General features: G+C 41.4%; 1 protein-coding gene across 1 annotated transcript in view; it reads left to right on the top strand.

Annotated features, from left to right (window-relative positions):
* Positions 1-21,157, top strand: part of EPHB1 (EPH receptor B1) — a 259,254-nt gene that overhangs the window by 122,807 nt on the left and 115,290 nt on the right. Inside the window, exon 3 of the mRNA XM_018555329.1 lies at positions 9,795-10,476. Within this exon, the coding sequence (XP_018410831.1) occupies positions 9,795-10,476 (682 nt within the window). The remainder of the gene's footprint in view (positions 1-9,794; positions 10,477-21,157) is intronic.

Genomic DNA, 21,157 nt, shown 5'->3' with positions numbered 1-21,157 from the left:
GACATTGTGTGTTGCAGTTATTGGCAAAGAAAAAGTGTGTGTAGTGTATATAACTATTTATTATTATTATTTTCAACATTGCAAAATTATTTTGTCTTGAAGCTTACTACCATTCATCAAATAGACATTCTTCTGCTAATATATACACATACTCTCATTCCTGAAAGGAAGACTGCATATTTTTAATACTGACAATTGATGAGTTTAAGTGAACACTATTTAAGTCTATTATATGGACACCTGTCTCCGGCCCTCTTCTGCTTATACGGTATCTACTGTATATATAAATATACTGAGTCATAAGGAGTTAAATGAAGATGACTTATCTCTTGAATATTGATCATTGATAAGTTTAAGAGAACAGGATTTAAGTCTATTATAAGGACACCTGTCTCCAGCTCTCATTATGTGCAATACATCTTCCGCTGGATACGAAAGCTGACAAGCTGCAGCCTTTACTCAATCATATGTATGGAGCGCAGAGCAGTGACAGCAGAATAAGAGCGGTAAGTGTTACCATGGTTACCATAGGAGCAGAGAAGGGAGTATCTACTTCACAATGGGGCAAGTGAAGGGAGGTGGTGGCAGGGGGCTTGTAGATTGTAACAGAGTTCAGCTAGCATTCAACAGAATGCAAAAGAAATGCCGTAAAAATAAATATATGACATATTTATCTACAACACCTAGAGTTAACCCACAGAGATGAATAGCGGTAATGAGAGTGTATTTGTTGTATGCGATATGAGGGGTGGGGGGGTGATTGCATGTTGTATGTTGTCCTGTTTACAACTAGCAGCCCACAGGGCTGATCTATGGAAACTGAAACAAGGAAACATGAGGCAGACGTAGATCCGTTGACTATTATTACAGGTAGTTATATAGCGCTGACAATTGATGCAGCGCTTTCTGTACTGCACATTACACCAACCAATCAGTTTTCATGATACAAGAAATCTGTGAGCTCCATGTTTGTTTTTTCCTTTATGAATGGGTTCTTTTGTTAAAACCTGAACAAAGGGAAGCCAGCACAGAGCCATTGCCAATATCCCATTACTGCAGTTTTATATAGGAGGCCCACTGTGCTGTTAGTGTGCCCACTGTGTAGGCCATCAATGCTATTATTAGTCCTCGGCAAATTATATAGAGATGTCTTATAAGTTTGATACAGGACAGGTACACCCACCTACAGTTAAAATATTGTAGAGGTATGAAAACATTAAAGCACCATTCAGGCAAAATATGACCCCCCTCCCACCTCTCTTTAACACATCCCGTTTTTTTGGGTCCTTACCTGCTGATGCAAGATATACTCACCTACGTCCCCCATTGAGGTTCCTCTGCCCCATTGTTTCTGAGTGTGGGGGACCACTAATCTATTGCTGCAGATACGCCCGAGACCACCCGTCCCCTACCGTCTCTTTGTGCTGACGTCACTACCCTTCTGACATCCATCTACTACTCAAGTTTTCCTCCTATTGTATACACAACACTTTTTTTTGTCCTGATGTTATTGGATAGTTCTAGTCAGAATCAGGATCGAATCAATGACATCATCTGCTTGGAGTATTTATGCACTTCCTGGGTTTGTATGGGTGTCAGCTGTGTGCTTTGGTTTTCTCCAACAGTCCAGAAACATGCTGTTATGATTTTCCATGTCCAAACTGAGCTTAGTTTGTGTTTCTGCATAAGGAGTGTGTAAGGATATTAGATTATGAGCTCCTTCAGGTAGCGACTCATGTGAATGGCTGTATGTGCCTTGTAAAGCTTACATATTGCTGTATGTTGGTGCTATATAAATCATTATTTCACAGCTGTATCGTTGCCACTACATATAAGAGTTATACTTTGCTGCATGGTGAGTGTTTATTGGAAATGAATACAAAAATAGATTGATTAGCAATGCAGCAGAGGGCTCATTTGTCGGCATAGTAAGTGCCCATGATATACACGATGAGTGACATTATTCACTACGTCTCGCATAATAATTTGTAGACTTGAGTCCTAGCTCGCTATAATAGTAGATAATTAGTTAGAAGCAAATATATATATCATTATATGGCTATCAGATGACAAGTTTTCACAGTACTAACGAGCTTGGACAAAGGAGATTGCGCTCTATGTTGGCTGATCTAATTATTCAGCTATTGTCACCGTTTTCCATGTTTTGACATTATCAACATCTACATTTAAATGTAAATGCATACTCAGTGATTTTATATTAGCCAGTGCAGAAATGACCCATAATTCTGTCATTAGTTTCTGCCCTGTGGCATAGAGCTGTGCAAAATGTGATTTCTGATATATACCAACAAGACCTGGAGAATCTGCCTTGTCTTATGCGTGGCTACTTATGCTACTGAAGTCATGGATTTTTACTATAGCAAATATTTTAAAATGCATTATTTCCTTTTATAATTAAATGCTTAGTCTGAATTCACTGCACAGTGTGAGCTTCTGACAATCTGCATGAGAAACTGCAGCAAGTCAGGACATCCATCATTATCTAGCACTTTCCTCCCCAGTCTTACTGTCCCTGGCCTGCCCCTTTCATTCATTTATTCAATCATAGTGGCTCAGTCTCACTTTGCTTGTAAATACAGCCTGCCTAGGGACATTTAGCCTGCTCCAGACTGGCATCCTCCTATAAAGGCATTTTGATATTTGCATAACTCCAGCTAGGAGCCAGCCCACTGGCTGCATCAGGGCTGAGGGCCCTTTAGAGGATTAGTGAGGGGCAAGGTGCTGTTAGGCTCTCAGCAAGCTATGTACAGCCCCCTGCCAACCCCTCCCACCAGCTGCGATCTGCCTGCATTGCCTGGGGAAGCACAAAGATCTAGCACCAGACCACTGCGTCTAAAATAAGGTATGTATGGAATATGGAAAAGCTATATCTAAAAATGTCATTGGCATGTTGATTAGAGCGAGGGGTGGGGGGGTCAAAGTATTAAATAATTAAATAAAAGGTTGCATGCTTTATCGTCACATTTAGCTCCCCTCAGAACTTCTTAATTGTTATAGTTAATCAATTTGTTGGAGACCTCAGATGGAAGCTTACATTCTTTGACTTCCTGGGTTTTTTACTGGTTCCAGGAGGTGAACACTAACCTATGTTTGGCACATGTATAAGTACAATATGTGACGTACGCCCGACCCAAACCCGCTGTACGTCAATCACACGTGACTATACACAAGTCTGAACCGAGTGTGGGCATCACAAGGACGTGGCGATACCACTCCCAGCATCACCCTGCACAGAGATTTCCCAGCTCGCGGGACACAATCTCAGGCCAGTGGATTGAGAGCGATCGTCACCAGTTAAAGGGTTAACTCGCAGTTAACCCTTTACCCACCAAACATTCGCTGCCACCATGTGTTTTTTTTTTTATAAACGGAAACACAGACAGTGCCAAGCAAATGCTGCGACAATTTAAACCACTTAAACAAACCCTGTCCTCTCAGACAGGAATATGACAGGATTTACTATACAGTAGCGCTCTTCACAGAGGCAAGGATACTTTAAGTCCGTATTTACAGCGTAGAGATAAGCTTAACGATTTTTAGGATCGTCCTTTAATGAAAGAAACGGTGCAGAAAATATACAGAAAAGATTTTAATAAAATGTCTAGGAACCCATTGAAATCTATGGGGACGCATGCCAAATGCAGGAAGTAAACGCATCAGTTATGCTCTGGTGTGAATGGGGACCTTTTGTTTTGATGCACCTGGAATGTATTTAGCTAATTTAAACTGAAAGCTCTGTTGGGCTTTAACAGGCATTTTATTAAGAAATATTGTTTTCTTATTATAAGCATAAGGTTATCATTGCCATGGGCTAGTTCAGTTACGTAAGATGAGCGCTACTGATCAACATGATCTGCAAAGTTTATATATAGGACAGGCTCAACTACTGTAGTATTGGCAGCAGTAAACAATGCAAGAGACAGGGCATCCCTTGCTGGGAACACTCCCAGCAAGTCTGTACTGCACTTTTATTCAGCATGGCAGCAAACAGCATCAATGTAGGAGGGCTTTGTACAGAAAGACAGACCGGAGAGACTAAGCGGAGGGGTTACATGACTGGGGGGAGGAATAGTCCCGGGAGAAAGAGTTTAAAAATAAAATTGGAATAGCTTCTCTTATCTGATTGGACATGGGAGTCAGGTATCCGGGAGGAGCCGCATGGGAAGGAACTGCAAGGGCTGATGGACGTCCTCTTTCTGGAAATCGACGAAGGAAGCAGGTTGTCCCACCTTCCCTCCCTGAATTTTGTAGTTGATGGGGTTGGGGGGGGTTTCTTTTGTCACGGCAGCTTGGCGGGTTAGGGGGTCTTTGGGGGGTCTACAAAATCGGAGTTGATTACAAAAATGGGGGGCCCTCAGCTGGTATGGGTGCTTCCCCCTGTTGGTGTCTGGATTTGTAAAGGGCGGGGGCCTGGCCCCTTGGGAACCCAGAAGGAGTAAGTGTCCTCGAGCTGGTTGTGGCGCGGCTGGGGACATGGGTGGAGTGTTATGAGAGGCCTTTTTGGGCTGTTGGGCACCCAAAGACCCTCTTCTCAGGTCATCCATTGTTTACAGTATTATTTGTGTATCTTATTTGGTTTATTACTTTGGTTATTGTTAAAGTTGTTTGGTTTAATAAAAGGGCTGCTGTGGCCGTTAAAATCCATGTCGCTCAGTCTGAGTGTTTATTGGGGTTTTAACGGAGGGACGAAAAATTGACGAATCCATCAGTCAAGTCCATAGCATAAAATAAGACATCTGCTTGTCCAATCCAGTAACTAAGCTCAAGTATGTTCATGACTATTAAGGTGCCCCTAATGAGTTTAACAACAGCTCTTGTACCTTTTTAGTATTCTGTCAGCGGCAGCCTTTTCACCCAACAGCAGAGAGAGAGACAGCCCTAAGTATCAATCAGCTCAGATATAATATGGCAAATGGACAGCTCAGATTATTTAATGTGATATGGTAAACTGTAGACCTCAAATGGAGGCTTTATCCCTTCCAAAGCTCTAAAGAAACCTCTGGGCTCCAGAACACAGAACAAAAAATATTAAGATCTATGAAATCAAGAAGTTTGTTTCCTCCATAGCAGACACAAACCATGAGGCCCTTCACCATGTGTAGGTGAGAAACCTATATGACCTTTATACACCGACCAAAATCCTGCCAGCCAGTGCCTGACTATATACATATATATATATATATATATATATACACACATACATACGCACACACTGTATATGAACCATAGCATTTTTCAAAGAAGTAAAACATATTTGTCTTTTTACCCGTGTACCCTTAAAAAGAATGTGTTGTATTGCCAAGTGCTTCATTTTCCTAATCGTGATAGTGCACCTTACATTATTAATGGCGGTTTGATTTGCATGAAGTGTAAGCGCTAATGTTGTTGGGAATGAAATTTTCCACCACTGCCTCTCCACATGTACCTTATCCTCCTTCATCTCCTGTTTATTTCATTATCAGAACAATAACATTGCCTTTTAAGATGGGGTTTTAATTAGTTGCCTCGGTGGCTTCCTCCCCGGAGCTTGCGGAGCGCAAATTTCTAAAGTAGCATGAAGTGCTATCTAGCCAAATTAATCTTTGTGATTAATATCACTTACCTTTGTGATGCAAGAGTAGCAGGAATGTAGATAATGAGCAAGAAGAAGACAAGATGATGCTTAGTGGGGGATCGGCTTCATGCAAAGGGAAAGAATGATTTGTAGCTTTCTCCAAAGACAACTCGTACTAGCACAGAGTAAAATGCTAAAAAACAACAACTCTGTGTAAGGATTATAAATACAGAAAACTAACATAAAAGCTTAAAGTTTAGGCTCAAATGTATCTCTACACAAAATTGTTTTCATTTTGCTTTGTGAAGCACGACAGAGTCTTCTTAAAACAGAAGAATTTTAAATATGTCTCACTTCCATTACAAATCCCCCTCAAAAAGAGGTCTAATGATTATTTTAGGATAGTAAGCTGAGCCATGCAAATTATGTATTGCCGCTGTGGCCCATTGTTCATCCAGAACTGCTGATTTACTGTTACAGATACAATTTATTCCATACTGCATACAGCTGTTTTCATACATGTTGGCCATAATCACTGCAGTGTATATAAACCATGGCTCATATGCTTTGGATAGAGTGGAAAGTGTTAAAACTTCTGTCACATATTTATTGCTGTCCGGGTTTTTATGGGGGGGGGTTTCATTCTCTCTGTTGGTCCTGGGGACCAATTTCCTCAAACAGAAAGCAATGGGAAATGCAAAATCTTACAGTTGCCACTGGAACAGCAGGTGAGGGGACATCTTTAGTTGGGGACACTTATTCCAGAGGCAACTGTCTAAAAGAGGCTTTCCTCTCACTTTAGAGAGAGATTTCCTATCATTTCCTGCTGTGTCTCCAGAATAAGTAGTGAAGGGAAGTTGTTGAAAGTGCCTGCGGCACACCATACAGTGTTGTAACCAGTGTAGATAAGATAGGTGCTTGTAGTGACCACCACAGATAGTGCCATGCAGAACCTCAGAGTTGTGAAGATAGATCAGCAGCCCTCAAAATTGCAAGGGAAATACTGTTTATTGCAATATATAACGTCACATAGGTCAAAATAGCCAACGTTTCGGGGTCACGTAGGGTCCCTTCCTCAAGACAACACGGTGACTGCGTAGGTTCCCTTACTCAAGACGATACAGTGTCTGCGCAGTGTCCCTTCCTCAAGTGTGGACCCTAAATGTTGGCTATTTTGACCTATGTGATGTTGTTTGCAATACATTATATTTTCCTTGCATTTTGGAGTGCTGGTGACTTATCTTCACATTTCTAGTGAAGGGAAATCTCTCCTCCCAAAAGGAGGTTATAAATATACTCACAGTTTCTTCACATCTTAACCGGCAACAATCTCAGTTTTCTCAGTGATAATGTAATATTTGTTTTCGTTTTTTGCATGGCTCTCCTGTGTGCCCATCTGGTCCCACCAACGTATATTTAAATACAATATCTTAGGTGAAATTTGTACATGTTCATATATGGAATAGTAATAATAAACTATAATATCAGCACCATGATTATAATGATGAAGTGCAAGTGAAGTGATCAGAGTTCTTTAATAGAATAGCCACACTCATGTCCACTTATCACTAGTGCGACCCTCCACCTATGTGAGAAAAACACACCAGAAATAGTCACCTCCAAATTATAGGTTGTGTAATGCATTACGCAAGATATATTCTACATTGTACAATCCTGGGCCAATGGATTGATTGGACAGAAGATAGCGTCCCATATAACCTTAGACAATAAAATGAAGCAGAAAGCTGCATAACACAGCATTGCTTGATTCAATTGGATAAAAGCCAAACAACAAAGTTAATCTCACATTAGCTGAGTGTTTATATTCTGCACTAGACAATACCAGTATAGGATAATTCATGATTACAGTGTCAGTACTCATAATCTCTTACACTCTTCCCAAGACTTCCTGCTTTCCAGCTCCCTTGTCAACTCATCCCATACTCGCCTCCAGGACTTCTCTAGAGTCTCTCCAATCCTCTGGAACTCTTTACCACAACCTTTCCGTCTATCTCCCACCTTAACTGACTTTAGGCGTTCCCTAAAGACTCATCTCTTCAGGGAAGACTATCCCACCTCAACCTAACCACTCAACCATCACGTTCTCAAACAATTCATCCCCACACAGCTACCTCTTCATGTATAACTTACCCCTCCTCTTTTAGATTGTAAACCCCCAGGGGCAGGGCCCTCCTCACCATCTTGTCTTGAATTGTATTGTAATTGTAATGTCTTCCTTATATTGTAAAGCGCTGTGCAAACCGTTGGCGCTATATAAATACTATGTAATAATAATAATGTAGACCTGCAATAGATATTCATATCTACTAATTTTAAAGTAAAGCATGTATCTAAATGTAATCTGTGCATACAGAGAGCATTTATTATTATTATGTATTAACATTATTGCTGTTATTTTCAAGGTGTAGCTTGAAAAAGGTATCAAGTTAAAGTACATTTTTTACGGCAAGTAATAACTGGCTGCACCTCTCTGGAGACTCAGGAAAGCCTCAAAAAGCATTTTAATATTGTATTACTCTGTGCTGGGGATAACGATATGTCTTTCAACAGCATCACTAAATTATGTTGCTGCAACAGCTTCCGCTTCCTTTTCCTCAAACCCACATCCCCTTCCATAAATCACATCCTCTCCATTCTTTTAACCACTAGCCTCCATCTGCAGAATATGAATTACTCCAGGTATCACCTCTCTATATGAGATATGCAATGGTATCACAAACATACTGATGGGAGAATAAGCTTCTCTAGTGTCTTCTTAGAGCAAAAAGAGAATCTGTCATTTATGGCTATTTACCATTACTGTTGTAAGGACCAGTACATTTTAAACACAAGAGTTTATTAAAGAATTCACAAATAAGAAAATAAACCATCCAAATTCTACACAATTATAAACTATGATAACGGACATTGCAGGGAATAGTACCCTCCCTCTGTCTTTATTAATGCAGACTTTGCATGAAATGCAGTGTCTGCTTATCTGGGAACCCTGCCATTCCCTGATTTAAAAGTGTTAAGTAAAAGAAATAAGAAAACTGAAAGGAAAATACCTTAAAGAACGACTCCGGGTAAAAATATTATTAACCCTTGCAGTGGGGCTACCTCTGCACTGCAAGGGTAAAGTCCCTGTTTTTCCTAGGGACAAAAATAACAAAGTTATACCTGGAGTTCTGCTGTAAACCTGGCTTCTGGCCACTTCCTGTATGCCCCGGAGATGTTATTTGACTTTACTGTGATGTCCTGAGGATCATTCAAGAGACATTGTCACATTACCCATTCAGGGCAAAGTGACAGTGTCTATATAAAGGGAACCAAATACTCACCTTTCCATTATATATATATATATATATATATATATAAATTATTATTATCATTATTATTTCTTTTATATTTGGACGACGGCCGCTGTAAAAAAAAACAGAAGGGCACCTCCCTGAAATGAGACAGGAACCTCCCTGAAATAAGGTTTTGCAGGTTGGGATGTCTGCCTTTCTGATGCTTCCTTGCTACTCTTCTGCTGCCTCAACCAGTAAAAATATCTGGTGCTTCCTGGTATCGGGGAGCATGAGACTTCCTTCCATGTGACAGTGTTTAGGTCTTGCAGCCAATCGCTAGGCCTGAACACTGTCACATGACAGAGGGAATACTGTTACTGCTCCCCCTGGTGTCTGACATCAGCTGATACTGGGGACATTAGTGGCAGATGCAACAGAGGAAAGAGTGGCAGCATAGAGTTGGCAAGGTGATGGAGGGCCTTTGCACAGACACAGGCAAGATGACTGCCTTATACCCTATAAGTATAAGGCATATTAACCTTATAGGGTTAATATACCTATAAGATGTCAATATCCAGTAATATTCTGTGCATTTAGGAATACATGCAGATTTTGTAATTTATGGTTGGGTGCTGGGCTTTACTGGCAACAAATCCGCAATTTAGTCTGCAATAATATTTATGCAACATGTCTTATTCTATTTATTTTATAATAAAGAATGCAGGAAAAGAAGTGAGATTACACAGTAAGTTACAAAAATACCCAATAAATAAAGATAAAAAAAAATCAGTGAGTGAATCAGAACTTCAGTATCTCCTCATTAGTGAAATATTTGTGTGGACTAATCTGTGGACTAGTGGACTAAGTTTTTTTACTGCTGTATGGATTTTCTGTCTTATACAACTGTTGATTTTTTTTTTCTACAGTGGGAAGAGGTGAGCGGCTACGATGAAAACCTCAATACAATACGCACATACCAAGTGTGCAATGTTTTTGGACCCAACCAGAACAACTGGCTTCGCACTACCTTCATTCCTCGGAGGAATGCCCAGCGTGTCTACGTGGAGATGCGCTTTACTGTCCGGGACTGTAGTAGCCTCCCTAATGTGCCAGGCTCTTGCAAAGAAACTTTTAATTTATATTACTATGAGTCAGACTCCCATGTTCCCAATAAAGACTCTGCATTTTGGAATGATGCCCCATATCTTAAAGTTGATACCATAGCTGCTGATGAAAGCTTCTCACAGGTGGACTTTGGTGGGAGACTGATGAAAGTAAACACTGAAGTTCGTAGCTTTGGCCCATTGACTCGCAGTGGCTTCTATTTAGCATTCCAGGACTATGGAGCATGTATGTCACTCCTGTCTGTCCGTGTCTTCTTCAAAAAGTGCCCGTCTGTGGTTCAGAATTTTGCAGTCTTCCCGGAAACCATGACTGGGGCAGAGAGCACGTCACTGGTGATAGCAAGAGGAACATGTATCCCTAATGCAGAGGAAGTAGATGTACACATTAAACTGTACTGCAATGGTGATGGAGAATGGATGGTGCCCATCGGCAGATGTACCTGCAAAGCTGGATATGAACCTGAAAATCATACTGTCTGTAAAGGTAAGACCTTGTTTCTACCTACTGTGAACGCCTAATGGATGTAGTCTTTCTCTTTTTGTATCACATGTGCTTATTTACCTTTTTCTCCTTATTTACATGCACACCAAACTCTCCAGCAAAAGTGACAATTACAGGGGTTGGGAGAAACCATAAAACACTGAAGGGGGAGTTTACAATGGTCAGCTTTTATTTAAATGTTAAACTTTTCTTTTAAAACAAAACTGTTTCTGTAACTGCCTAAAAGTTTTATCTGGACTTGGGCTTTAATTTGCTTGCCACTTACATTTAGTCCATTCAAAACTACAGTACATGCGCATCTAGGAGTACCGCGTCCACAGTGTGACAACACTACTGTGATTTCGCTGCACAACAAACAGTGTTCTCATCCTGTTAAAGTAAGAGAAAAATCACTGGATCTACTGGCAGGATTGACACGTAATAAACTTATGTCACGGGACTCAAAACAAAAACTGCTGTATTAATGTTAGTGACAGACTGCATGATTAAATTTGATTGCGCTCATAGTTACATAGTGAATCAAAAGCCTTTTTTTCTTTTTTAATACATACATATGAATATGCATAAATATTATAATATCATTATATATTAATATTCATGATAGATTCAGGCTGTGTTTCACGCTTTGAAGTACTGCAGTGTTATTGTGCATATGACCACCCATAAACAGACAGATATCTCACTGACAGAGGAGGTGGAGAAGTATCTGCTGCCCTTGAGTTGCTGGAGCATGGGATCCTTCACCAATTCTTGCTGAGACTTTGTGTTTGTACATCATTTAGATTTTTCCCCTTTTACAGAGTGGAGGATCAAGCCCTGCCAACAAGGTGGACAGGACAGTGCACCAGTTAGCACCTCAATCATCTTAGTAGGGTTATTCACAAAAGAATGAAGAGTTTACAGAAGGCAGGAGAAGTGAACAATCTAGGACAACATAGCTGAAATAGAATTGAGCAGAATTGGAGAATTTTTGCAAATCAGCTATTTTGTCCTAGATTGTTCCCTTCTCCTGCCTTCTCCAAACGCTTCACCCTTTTGTGAATAATCCTACTAGTGTTGCTCACTATGGCCTCCTTGGATAGTCAAAAAGCCCCGTTCATTGCAAGCACTGCCTAAATTGCAACCTTTGTTTGTGATTAGCTGCCTACAAAGCTTTCCTCCCTCAAGGCAGGTCTATCTGCCTGAATGAATAAAATATCAGAATTCCCAAGGTTATCTCAGCAGTTATTACCAGGTTGGCTGAATAGACTTCTACATAAACAGATAGCCACAAGGAGGAGGATGTAAAAATCTGTATATGATATACAGCAGTGAAAATACTTCTCCTAGAATGAGATCCTAATAGGTTGGACTTGATGGACTAATGTCTTTATTCAACCTCAAATACTATGTAACTATGTAAAAATATAATACAACAAGCACAATATAAAAAAGTGAATGTCAAAGGGAAATTTTGTACAAATATTACAATAAAGTGGTTAGTAGTATTTGGTCACATTAAACATGACAAAAGGTGCCCAATATTGAGAATCGTGGAAAATCCCGCGATCGTACGATAATCGTGCAGTGTATGGAAGGCGTGCGACCGTTTCTACTGTATGGTCGCACGACTTTTGTATTTCGAGCATGTTGGAAAACCAGGCGAGAATCGTACGATTTTCGGCTGTTTTTTAGCATGATCGAGAGATAACTGCCAAACGGGCCGGTGTGCGCACGCGCACACTGCCCGTTCAGCATTGCAGTCATCGGAAGCCCGCCCCTCAGGGGGTCACGCTTGCGATGATCGCAAGTACGATCTGCCTTTCCAAGATGGGCAGATCGTACGTTTTTTAAATTACTTTACAACCCTTGCAAGACAAAAGTCTTGCGAGGGTTGTAAAGTGTATGGGCACCTTTAGTTATATTCTTACTTAATAAGCCTGATTGAACGTGTCAATTAACTAGCTATACTATGACCTGAAGAAATGAAAACCCTTTCAAGCAGCTCAGAATGTTCCCTTTAGTCTCCCTTCTTCTAGTCAGTTGAAAAACAACAATTCTGAATTGAGAAAGCTAGTCGGATGACCAGCGAAACCACTTCAAGAAAAATACAGCTAGTCTAGTGTCTTGAATTTTAAAATTTTTACCAAAACAAAACAGAAAATGGGGCTTTAACAGTATAATGTACTCACTAGAATGACATCCAAATGATTAATCTCCAATATTTTGATTGTTCTGGTATTATTTCCTTGAAGACAGGTAGTGCAGTTGCGCAGCATTGGATGTTTTCTTTCCTGCTGCTATAAAGGATTTTCATTGGTTGCTCTTCAGCCAATAGGATCCTTGATGACCAATCCGATTTCACAACTGACACAAAACAGACTGGCACTGGGTAGGTAAGGTAATGGACATTTTCTGGGGCATTGCTTTTTTATGGGAAGATTATACTGTTAATATTCTTTTTTAGTTAAAATATTAGTAAAATGGTTTAAAATACTGTATACTGTACCATCATCCCCCAAGGAGTTCTACAAAGTATGTGACACAAGCCAGGGTTTTTTTGGAGAGCCTCTTCAAATTATCTTAATTTTGGGCTCTTGTTAGTTTCTATTAAATTCATGTTCTCAAAGCCAGTAAATCAGCAGTATTCAGGAGTGTCCACTGGATCACATTATTTTGACTCCATTGAGAAACTGACTGAACAAGCAAGACCTCAGTGACCAAAGTCTTGTGTGTATGGATCAGCGTAAAGGTGGCCATACACTCTACAACCATCGCAAGACTTTAGTCTTGCGATGGTTGTACAGGGATTAAAAAAACGTACGATCTGCCTATCTTGGACAGGCAGATCGCACTCTCGATCATCGCAAGCCCGCCCCCCTGAGGGGCGGGCTTCCGATGACCGCAATGCTGAACGGGCAGTGTGCGCGTGCACACACCGGCCCGTTCGGCATTTGTCTTCCGAGCACCGTTCTAACCAGCCGAGAATCGCGATTCCCGGCTGGTTTTCGAACATGCTGGTTCGACAGAAGACGTGCGACCGTACAGTAGAAACGGTCGCACGTCTCCGGTCACACTGCTCGATTATCGTACGAAAAACCGATCGCATACGATTATCGTACGATAATCGTGCAGTGTATGGGCACCTTTAATTTATTCCAAAGGGAATAAATCAAGAAAAGCAGGCAATGGTATAAGAGGACTTATATAAGGCAATAGGACCTTGGATAAGTAATAAAATACCATCCATTTAGAAATCATTTGTTATCACTAACACTACACTGAATAGGTGAAATATGACTGGATAACATATTGGGGCATCTTGGATTATGAAATAAAGACTATTAAGATCACAGTCTGACAGCATAAAGAAACCGAAAAACTGGGACCTAGCTCTCCAAAGTTTTCATTTCAGACTTCCAGCTGCAAACTCAGCAGACTGCATTTTATGACTTTTTTTTTGGAGCCCTGTTATTTCTTTTTACATAATTACTTCAGCTGTAGAGTGTAGATGTGCAATAAATGTTTACATGTTGTAAAATTTTCCAGTACAACCTGCTGTTGTATTCAATGTCCATATTAGTGATGAATGTACCCAAAGCACAGCTCTCACAATATGTTCACCCTCATTCTGGACTGTAGAAAGTGAATGCTTAGAACAATTGCTTTTTAATCAGCCGCTACCTTGATTCCATCATACATGTGACTTTCAAAGGGATCCTCTCAAGATTGGATACCATAATGGAGTGCACAGCTCCTAGTCTTCTCCCACCTGTGTGCCATTGTCATTATTTGTCAGCTGCATGCTAGTTCCAGATAAATGAAGCTCAATGTACTCAGTTTTACTGGCCTGGCACTACTGTGTGGCTTAGTTAGAAGCATTGCATAATAATGCAGGGGTCTTCCTGGTATAGGTAGGGCATTGAAAACCTTGTGTGACCACCAGATGACCTGTCAATATCTAAAGATGCACATAGTGCCTGTGTCAGCATTGAAAGGATCCCTGATCAAGTGTAAAACTAATTTGAAACAGTTGGCTTTTGCCCCAAAGAAGAAAGCCAGTTTTACCAGCCATTGCTCCCTCCCCAGGAGACAGATTTCATGCCGGAGCAGAATGTGTGTAGACTGACATGCAAGGAGCATGTGTCCGGGCCTGTCTAGCCTTTTAGACAGGTACTCTGACCAGGCCGATCTCTGAGGGAAAAGTTCAGTCTGTGCTGAAGCAGGCTGGGGGTCTAAGCAGACCAGATGGTCAGAAGGCTGGATATTATTACTAACTGTATGATGATGAAAACACTCCTGCAAGGGTAACGCCTTTTGTTAAGAATTTTTGTGGACAAATAAAATTGGACCGGAGCCCTAAAACAAACTCGACATTTGGAGCCAAATATCACACTTGCTACTTGCATTAATGTATGCAATATGCATCCCTACTGCCACTGGTGTATTCTGGTTTGGGGCTGCCCTAGGCAAAGCGAAACTAGGGCACCCCCCCACACTAAATCTGAAGGATCTCAGGGGGGCTGTGCAGGATCTGTGGTGGGCTCTGCCATAGACCCCACAGAGCCCACCACAGATCCTGCAAAGCCCCCCTGAGACCCTGCAGACCCGTGCAGGATGTTTGGTGGGTTCTGCCCACCATAGAGCCAACCACAGATCGAGCACAGCCCACCTGAGACTCTCAGGTGGGCTGTGCAGAATTCATGCTGGGCTTTAGCAGCAGTGTGATTCTGTTACCTGCTGCTTGGTCCTCGGCCTCCTCCACTGCTGGACTGGTGCTGCAGGACCTGGTCTCCTCCGCAGCCGGAAGACTCTTAGGTGACCCGGCTTCCTACGGCGCCCTGGCCCCGCCCCATCCTGATCCGACGTCGTCCCGGCCTCGTCCTGCCCCCTCCTGCTGCTCCACCTCGCCCCCTCCTGCTGCTCTGCCTCTTCCGCCGCCTCCTCTGCCTACTATCGCCTCCTCCTCTGCGTCTTTTGACTCCGCCGCCTCCTCCACCCGACTGCCTAACAAAAATGCCGCCCCCCTGAAAACTGCCGCCCAAGGCAAACTCCTTGTTTGCCTTGCAGCAGATACGCCCTTGCCTACTGCACCTCTATGGCTGGAAGCTCTGACAGACACTTTCTGACTGCCACAGGCGGTGATTTCAGCAAATAATGTGGAATTGTTCAAGAAACTTTTGGACGATTTCTTAAGGGACCGTAATATACAGGGGTACGGGTACTCCTAGAATGAGATCCTAATAGGTTGGACTTGATGGACTAATGTCTTTATTCAACCTCAAGTACTATGTAACTATGTAACTATGTAACTATGTAACTTTCTTACTTTGTAATGAAGCAGTTACTGCATTCAAGTACCTCAACTCTTAAAACTCTTATTTGTGTATCACTCAGCTGTAGATCCTCAAATCCTCTCTGAATTGGTGCTGACACTGTCCTTCCTTCTGGGGGGTGGCTACGTTTGTTCCCCGTGGTCCCTGTGTATGTTGTAAAGTAGTCACCACTCCAAGCTCGCTCCCGTGATGGACTACAATCTCTATACAAATTAGTAAACTAAATGTGAGGTACTTGAATGCATTTTAAGGTTTAACTCCTGAGTTTGGTGTCACTTTAAAAAACGTTCATCTACTCCTTCAATCAGCTCATCCCCCAAAGCTTTTCACCTTTTGTATCACTTGCCCCTCCCTGTAGATCGTAAGCTCTCATGGGCAGGGTTCTTCTAATCCTCTTGTATGGAATTGTATTGTACTGTCTCTCCATACTTTGTAGAGTGCTGTGCCAACCGTTGGCCCTTATATAAATCCTGTATAATAATAGCAATAAACCTTTCCTCTTGCATTATCATTTAGTACAGTAATTTCTCTGCTGCTGATAAACCTGCACTGCAGTGGGTGGTAAAGATTCCCCAAAGGATTATTGGCAACAATCTGCCCACCATCCATAATATTTATAACAGCTGGTATAGGAAGTTGGCACTCAATATTATGAGGGACTCTTCCCATCCTGCTTATGGACTGTTAGTCCTCCTCCCTGCAGGTCGGGGGTTACTCAGCATTAGGTTTAGAACCACCAGGCTGAGGAACAGCTTTATCCCAATACTGTGAGATTGACAAATTCCACAACACCCTGAAGTATTGCTGCTGTTAGTATTATTTTTTTTTCTTTAACATTGCAATTTATGATTGATAATATTACAATGTTATGGAGCATCCTGCTGGTTTTTATGTGTAGTTGTGGCTCACATTGAAGAAAATGGTGTTAATTTAATAATATTAATATTTATCTTCACACTATTACTTTTATACTTATGTTTATTTATTTAAATTATTTGTTTGTCTGGATGTTATCATTGCTCACCGGGACCTCATTTGATTTCCTGTATAACATGTTTTTAGAATGTTTTTAGTAAATATCATCATCCTTATCTTTCTATGAGAAATGGTAACTTAATATATAATTATCTGTAAAATATAAAATAATAAATAATAGCGTAGCAGGACTTTGTGTCCTGGGGAAAGAAGGCTCCCAGCAGTGGGATGCAGCTGTTTATTCTGGAAAATTATTTAGCACAAATATTTCTGTTGTGATATCACAAAAACAGTTTTAATTAGAACCGGGCTATTTATTTAGTGATTCATAAAGAGCCAGAGTTTGTTAATGAGCGACAGTGATGAAAATAAAAGACAGCATGAAAGCTCAGTGGTTAGCATTGCTTCTTCCTCTTACAGGTGCTGCTGCTTCTCTTACAGAACAAGGTGCATGCTGCTTTATGGTTCCTCACGTTTTTATATGAACGCAGAGAGGACGTTTCAAGTTGAAGTCCAGGCAAAACACACGTCCAAATAATAGAGGCATGTGTATTGTTAGGAGAATCTTGGTATCCTTTATATATTTCCTCCACATACAGTATGTGCAGTAATGTGGGGCGACCCCAGCACTGCAAGTGTTAAGTGCTAAAAAAAAAAACAAGTGTACTCACCTGATCCTTGGAGATGGCTTCCTCTTAGACCGGTACCTGGAGCCTCTCTCCTCCTCCGCTGCAGCAGTCTAAGGATCCTTAAGTCATCACGTTCTATATACGGTGTATAGCATGTGAGGATGCTGAGGGACATGCCATTGCTGCAGCGGAGGAGAGGACAGGCTTCAGGCACAGTAGTAGCAGCCAGCTGGCTCCGTGGTTCAGGTGAGTATAACTATTTTTTTCTTTTTAGCACCTAGACATAAATGAGCACTTAACCCTTACTGTGCAGGGGTAGCCTGCAAGGGTTACACACATTTTTGCCCAGAGTTTTGCTTTAAATCAAAGTTTTTGTATCCCGAGCTCAGCATTGATTTTGTTTTATCCCTCCTGGATTGTATGCTCTCCGCATGAACAGATATACATGAACTGGCTGGCACTTTCCATGTAATGTTTGATAAACGGCTATCAACTGAGTTTAGAATAATCTCAGATATGAAGCTCAGATCAAATAAAGCGTAGACCTAATGGAAAGCCCATGTACAAGAGCCTTTGCACACAGTCTCTATGACATTCACCACACAATCACTGCAGGTGAATCAATCATCATACCTGCAAACTTTTAGAAATGGTAATTTCTGAGCCTGTGGGTGGGGTGGTGGGTGAATCTATGGAGGGGTGCTTTTAAAAAAGTGTGGGGGGTGGGGGGGACCTAAAGGATAGGTCTAGAGTCTACAGAATGGTGGATAGGAGGGATCCAGGTGCGCTGTGGGTACACAAATCCACTGACACTGTCAGTGCCTGTAGGTGGGAGCCAGGTTAATTGTCAGTGTCAATGGAATGGCGGATAGGTTAGAGCAGTGGTGGCGAACCTTGGCACTCCAGCTGTGCCAAAACTACATATCCCAACATGCATCTGCCTCTGGGAGTTATGCCTGTGGCTGTCAGAGCCTTGCAATGCCTCATGGGACTTGTAGTTCCAAAACAGCTGGAGTGCCAAGGTTCGCCATCACTGGGTTAGAGCATCTCTGGAATGGTGTGTGCACCAGGCTGCCACCTATTTGCCATTCCCGTGACAATAATAGTGCACCTGGCTGCCACCAACAGGCACTGTCACTGGAATGGTGTGTGCACCTGGATCTTATCTATCCGCCATTCCAGTGACAATGGCAGTATAGGTGGAAGCCAGATGCACTGTCAATTTCTCTGGAAAGGTGTATTGACCTGGCTAGCACCTTCAAGTAGGGCTGCAACTAATTATTATTTTCATAATCGATTCGTTGGCCGATTAATCAGATAAAAAAAAATTAAGAAAAAAACATCCTTAATTTAAAATATAATACACAAATGGAGTATTACAAACATAAAGTTTACATCAGAATAAAACTGCATGCTCAAATTTTTGCAATCACACTGCACTGAAACACACGGCATTGTGGTGTCATGCGTTCCAATCACACTGTGGGTGGGAGGCACGTTTTGAGGTGCCATTGAAATGAATGGTACTGCCACGCACCTCCAACAGCAGGATTTGTCAGACCGAAACCGAAATTACTTTTTTTCCCACCTTTTTATAATTTTTTTAAAATAACTGTATTGTAAGCACATGGCGCTCGAATTGCTTCAGCCAGGAAATGACAGCTGCCAGTGGCAACAAGATTCTGCAGACAGCAGCTGAATGTAAATACAGCAGGTAGTGGGCTGGCCCGCCCACTGCTTGCTGTGCCCTCCCAGCGTAAAGAAGAGAGCTAGGGGATCCAACCAACTAATTGACAATAAGAATAGTTGACAACTAGTCTTATCGATTAATATTGATTAATCAATTAGTTGGTGGCAGCCCTACCTACAAGCATTGTCAGTGTCACTGGAATTGATAGGTGACAGCATGATGTACATATCATTTCAGTAACACTGAGTGCATACACACATACATAGATACATATGTACATACAAACACTTACCTCTCTGTTTGCATGACTGGTCTCTCGTTCTCTGGGAAATCCTCCTTATCATCCTCTTCCCTCCCACTCCTTCTGCAAGTCTCCTTCCACCCACTGCTCCTCCTCATCCTATTCCACCAGCTCCACCCATTGCTCTTCCTCCTCTCACCGTAGAAATCAAAACACAGCATGCACGACTCCTCTTGTTTACATCTTAGATATGAATAACATTGTGGAGATGTAAGCATTCCAGGAAATGACCCGGCAACCGATTCAAAAATTCTGGTATTACATGGTCATTGCTGGCAAGTTCCCACCTATGTCAATCACATGCACGGGGCCTAAAAATGTGCATACACTGTCACTTCAATACACCTGCAAACACGACTGGACAACCAAAGTGTACTCTCACAGTATTTATTGCACCCACTCAATGTTTGTAGACATGTGTAAAACTATGAAAGCATACATATGGCTAATTCAATAACAAATGTGTTTCTAGCATCTAAACATATGCCAGCTAAGTGGTGACGTACCTTAAATAAAAAGTAGACTTTCCTAACGCTTTTGGGGCTGACAGCTGTTCATTATTTGACACTCATATTTTGTGCAGGAACAATACTGCTTGAAAAACTAATATCATGGAAGGTGACTGTAAAAAACCACTGGAAGTAAAAAAGGCCATAGTGTTCTTTGATGTCATTGTGCACATGTGCATACATGTAGGCTTTGGCCATGCATGCACAATTTCATATACTGCCGCTTGTGGATTTATGTTGTATTGACAAATGGCTGTACCTACATAATAACATAGAAGAGTGATGGAAGAAAAAGACCTAGTGTTCCATTGAATCTGTCACTTTTTTAATTTAGTTTTTATTTGTTTGGGGTTTTTAACCTTTATGTCTCAATATAGACCTAAGTGTGACCCAATCATGATTAAATTCACTTACTATTGAACAAATTACTACCTCTGCTGGAGGTCTCTTCCAAACAGCAACTATTTTTTCCTAAATAAAATTTTCTAAAGTTAGTTTGGAACTTTTCTCAACTATCTTGAGGTCGTCTCCCTGTGTTCTTGATTTTAGCTGAAGCCTATTCACTCCCTTTAAATGAATTTAAAGATTTAATTCATGTCTCTCCTATTCCTTCTTTCCTCGTGACTACGCATATTAATTTCCTGCAGTCTCTTTTAATATGTTTTATCTTTCAGACCTTTCAACATTCATGTTGCCTGTCTCTGGACTCCTATCTTATCAATATTCTTCTGTAACTGATGTCTCCAGAACTGGTGACAGTATTCTAAATGAGGTCTAACTAAAGATCTATAAAGGGGAATCAGGACCTCCTTCATCCCCCCGTGATCCCTCTAGTGATTACACTCACATTCTACCAATGCATCCCTCTATGTATGATGATTGATAATAACATAGACATGCCAGGTGTAAAATGCTGAGATTTTTGAATACTTACACTTGCATAACATTCACTTCCTGCTTTGAAAGGGCAAAATGACAGTTTGCCAACGCAATGCACACTAAGATTGCCTTGTCATCAGCAGAGCATTGCTGGGAAATCTCATCTGTAATCTCAGGAGATCTCAGAGAAAGGCATTTTCCTCCCCTGAGATGATGTGCATGGTCACATGTCTAGTCACATGTGCCAGAAATCCAGGAAGTAATAGGAGAGCTAGTAATCTACCCTTTGTAAACATGGCCACTGCCAGAAGACTGGGGAAGAAAAGAGAAAGAAGGTATGCAAAGAATACAAGGACTGCAATTAT

Source organism: Nanorana parkeri, unplaced genomic scaffold, assembly GCF_000935625.1.
Source record: "Nanorana parkeri isolate BGI_ZX_2015 unplaced genomic scaffold, ASM93562v1 scaffold192, whole genome shotgun sequence".
Taxonomy (NCBI): Eukaryota; Metazoa; Chordata; class Amphibia; order Anura; family Dicroglossidae; genus Nanorana; species Nanorana parkeri.
Note: the sequence above shows the minus strand (reverse complement) of the source record. Positions and strands in the feature narration are given on the sequence as shown.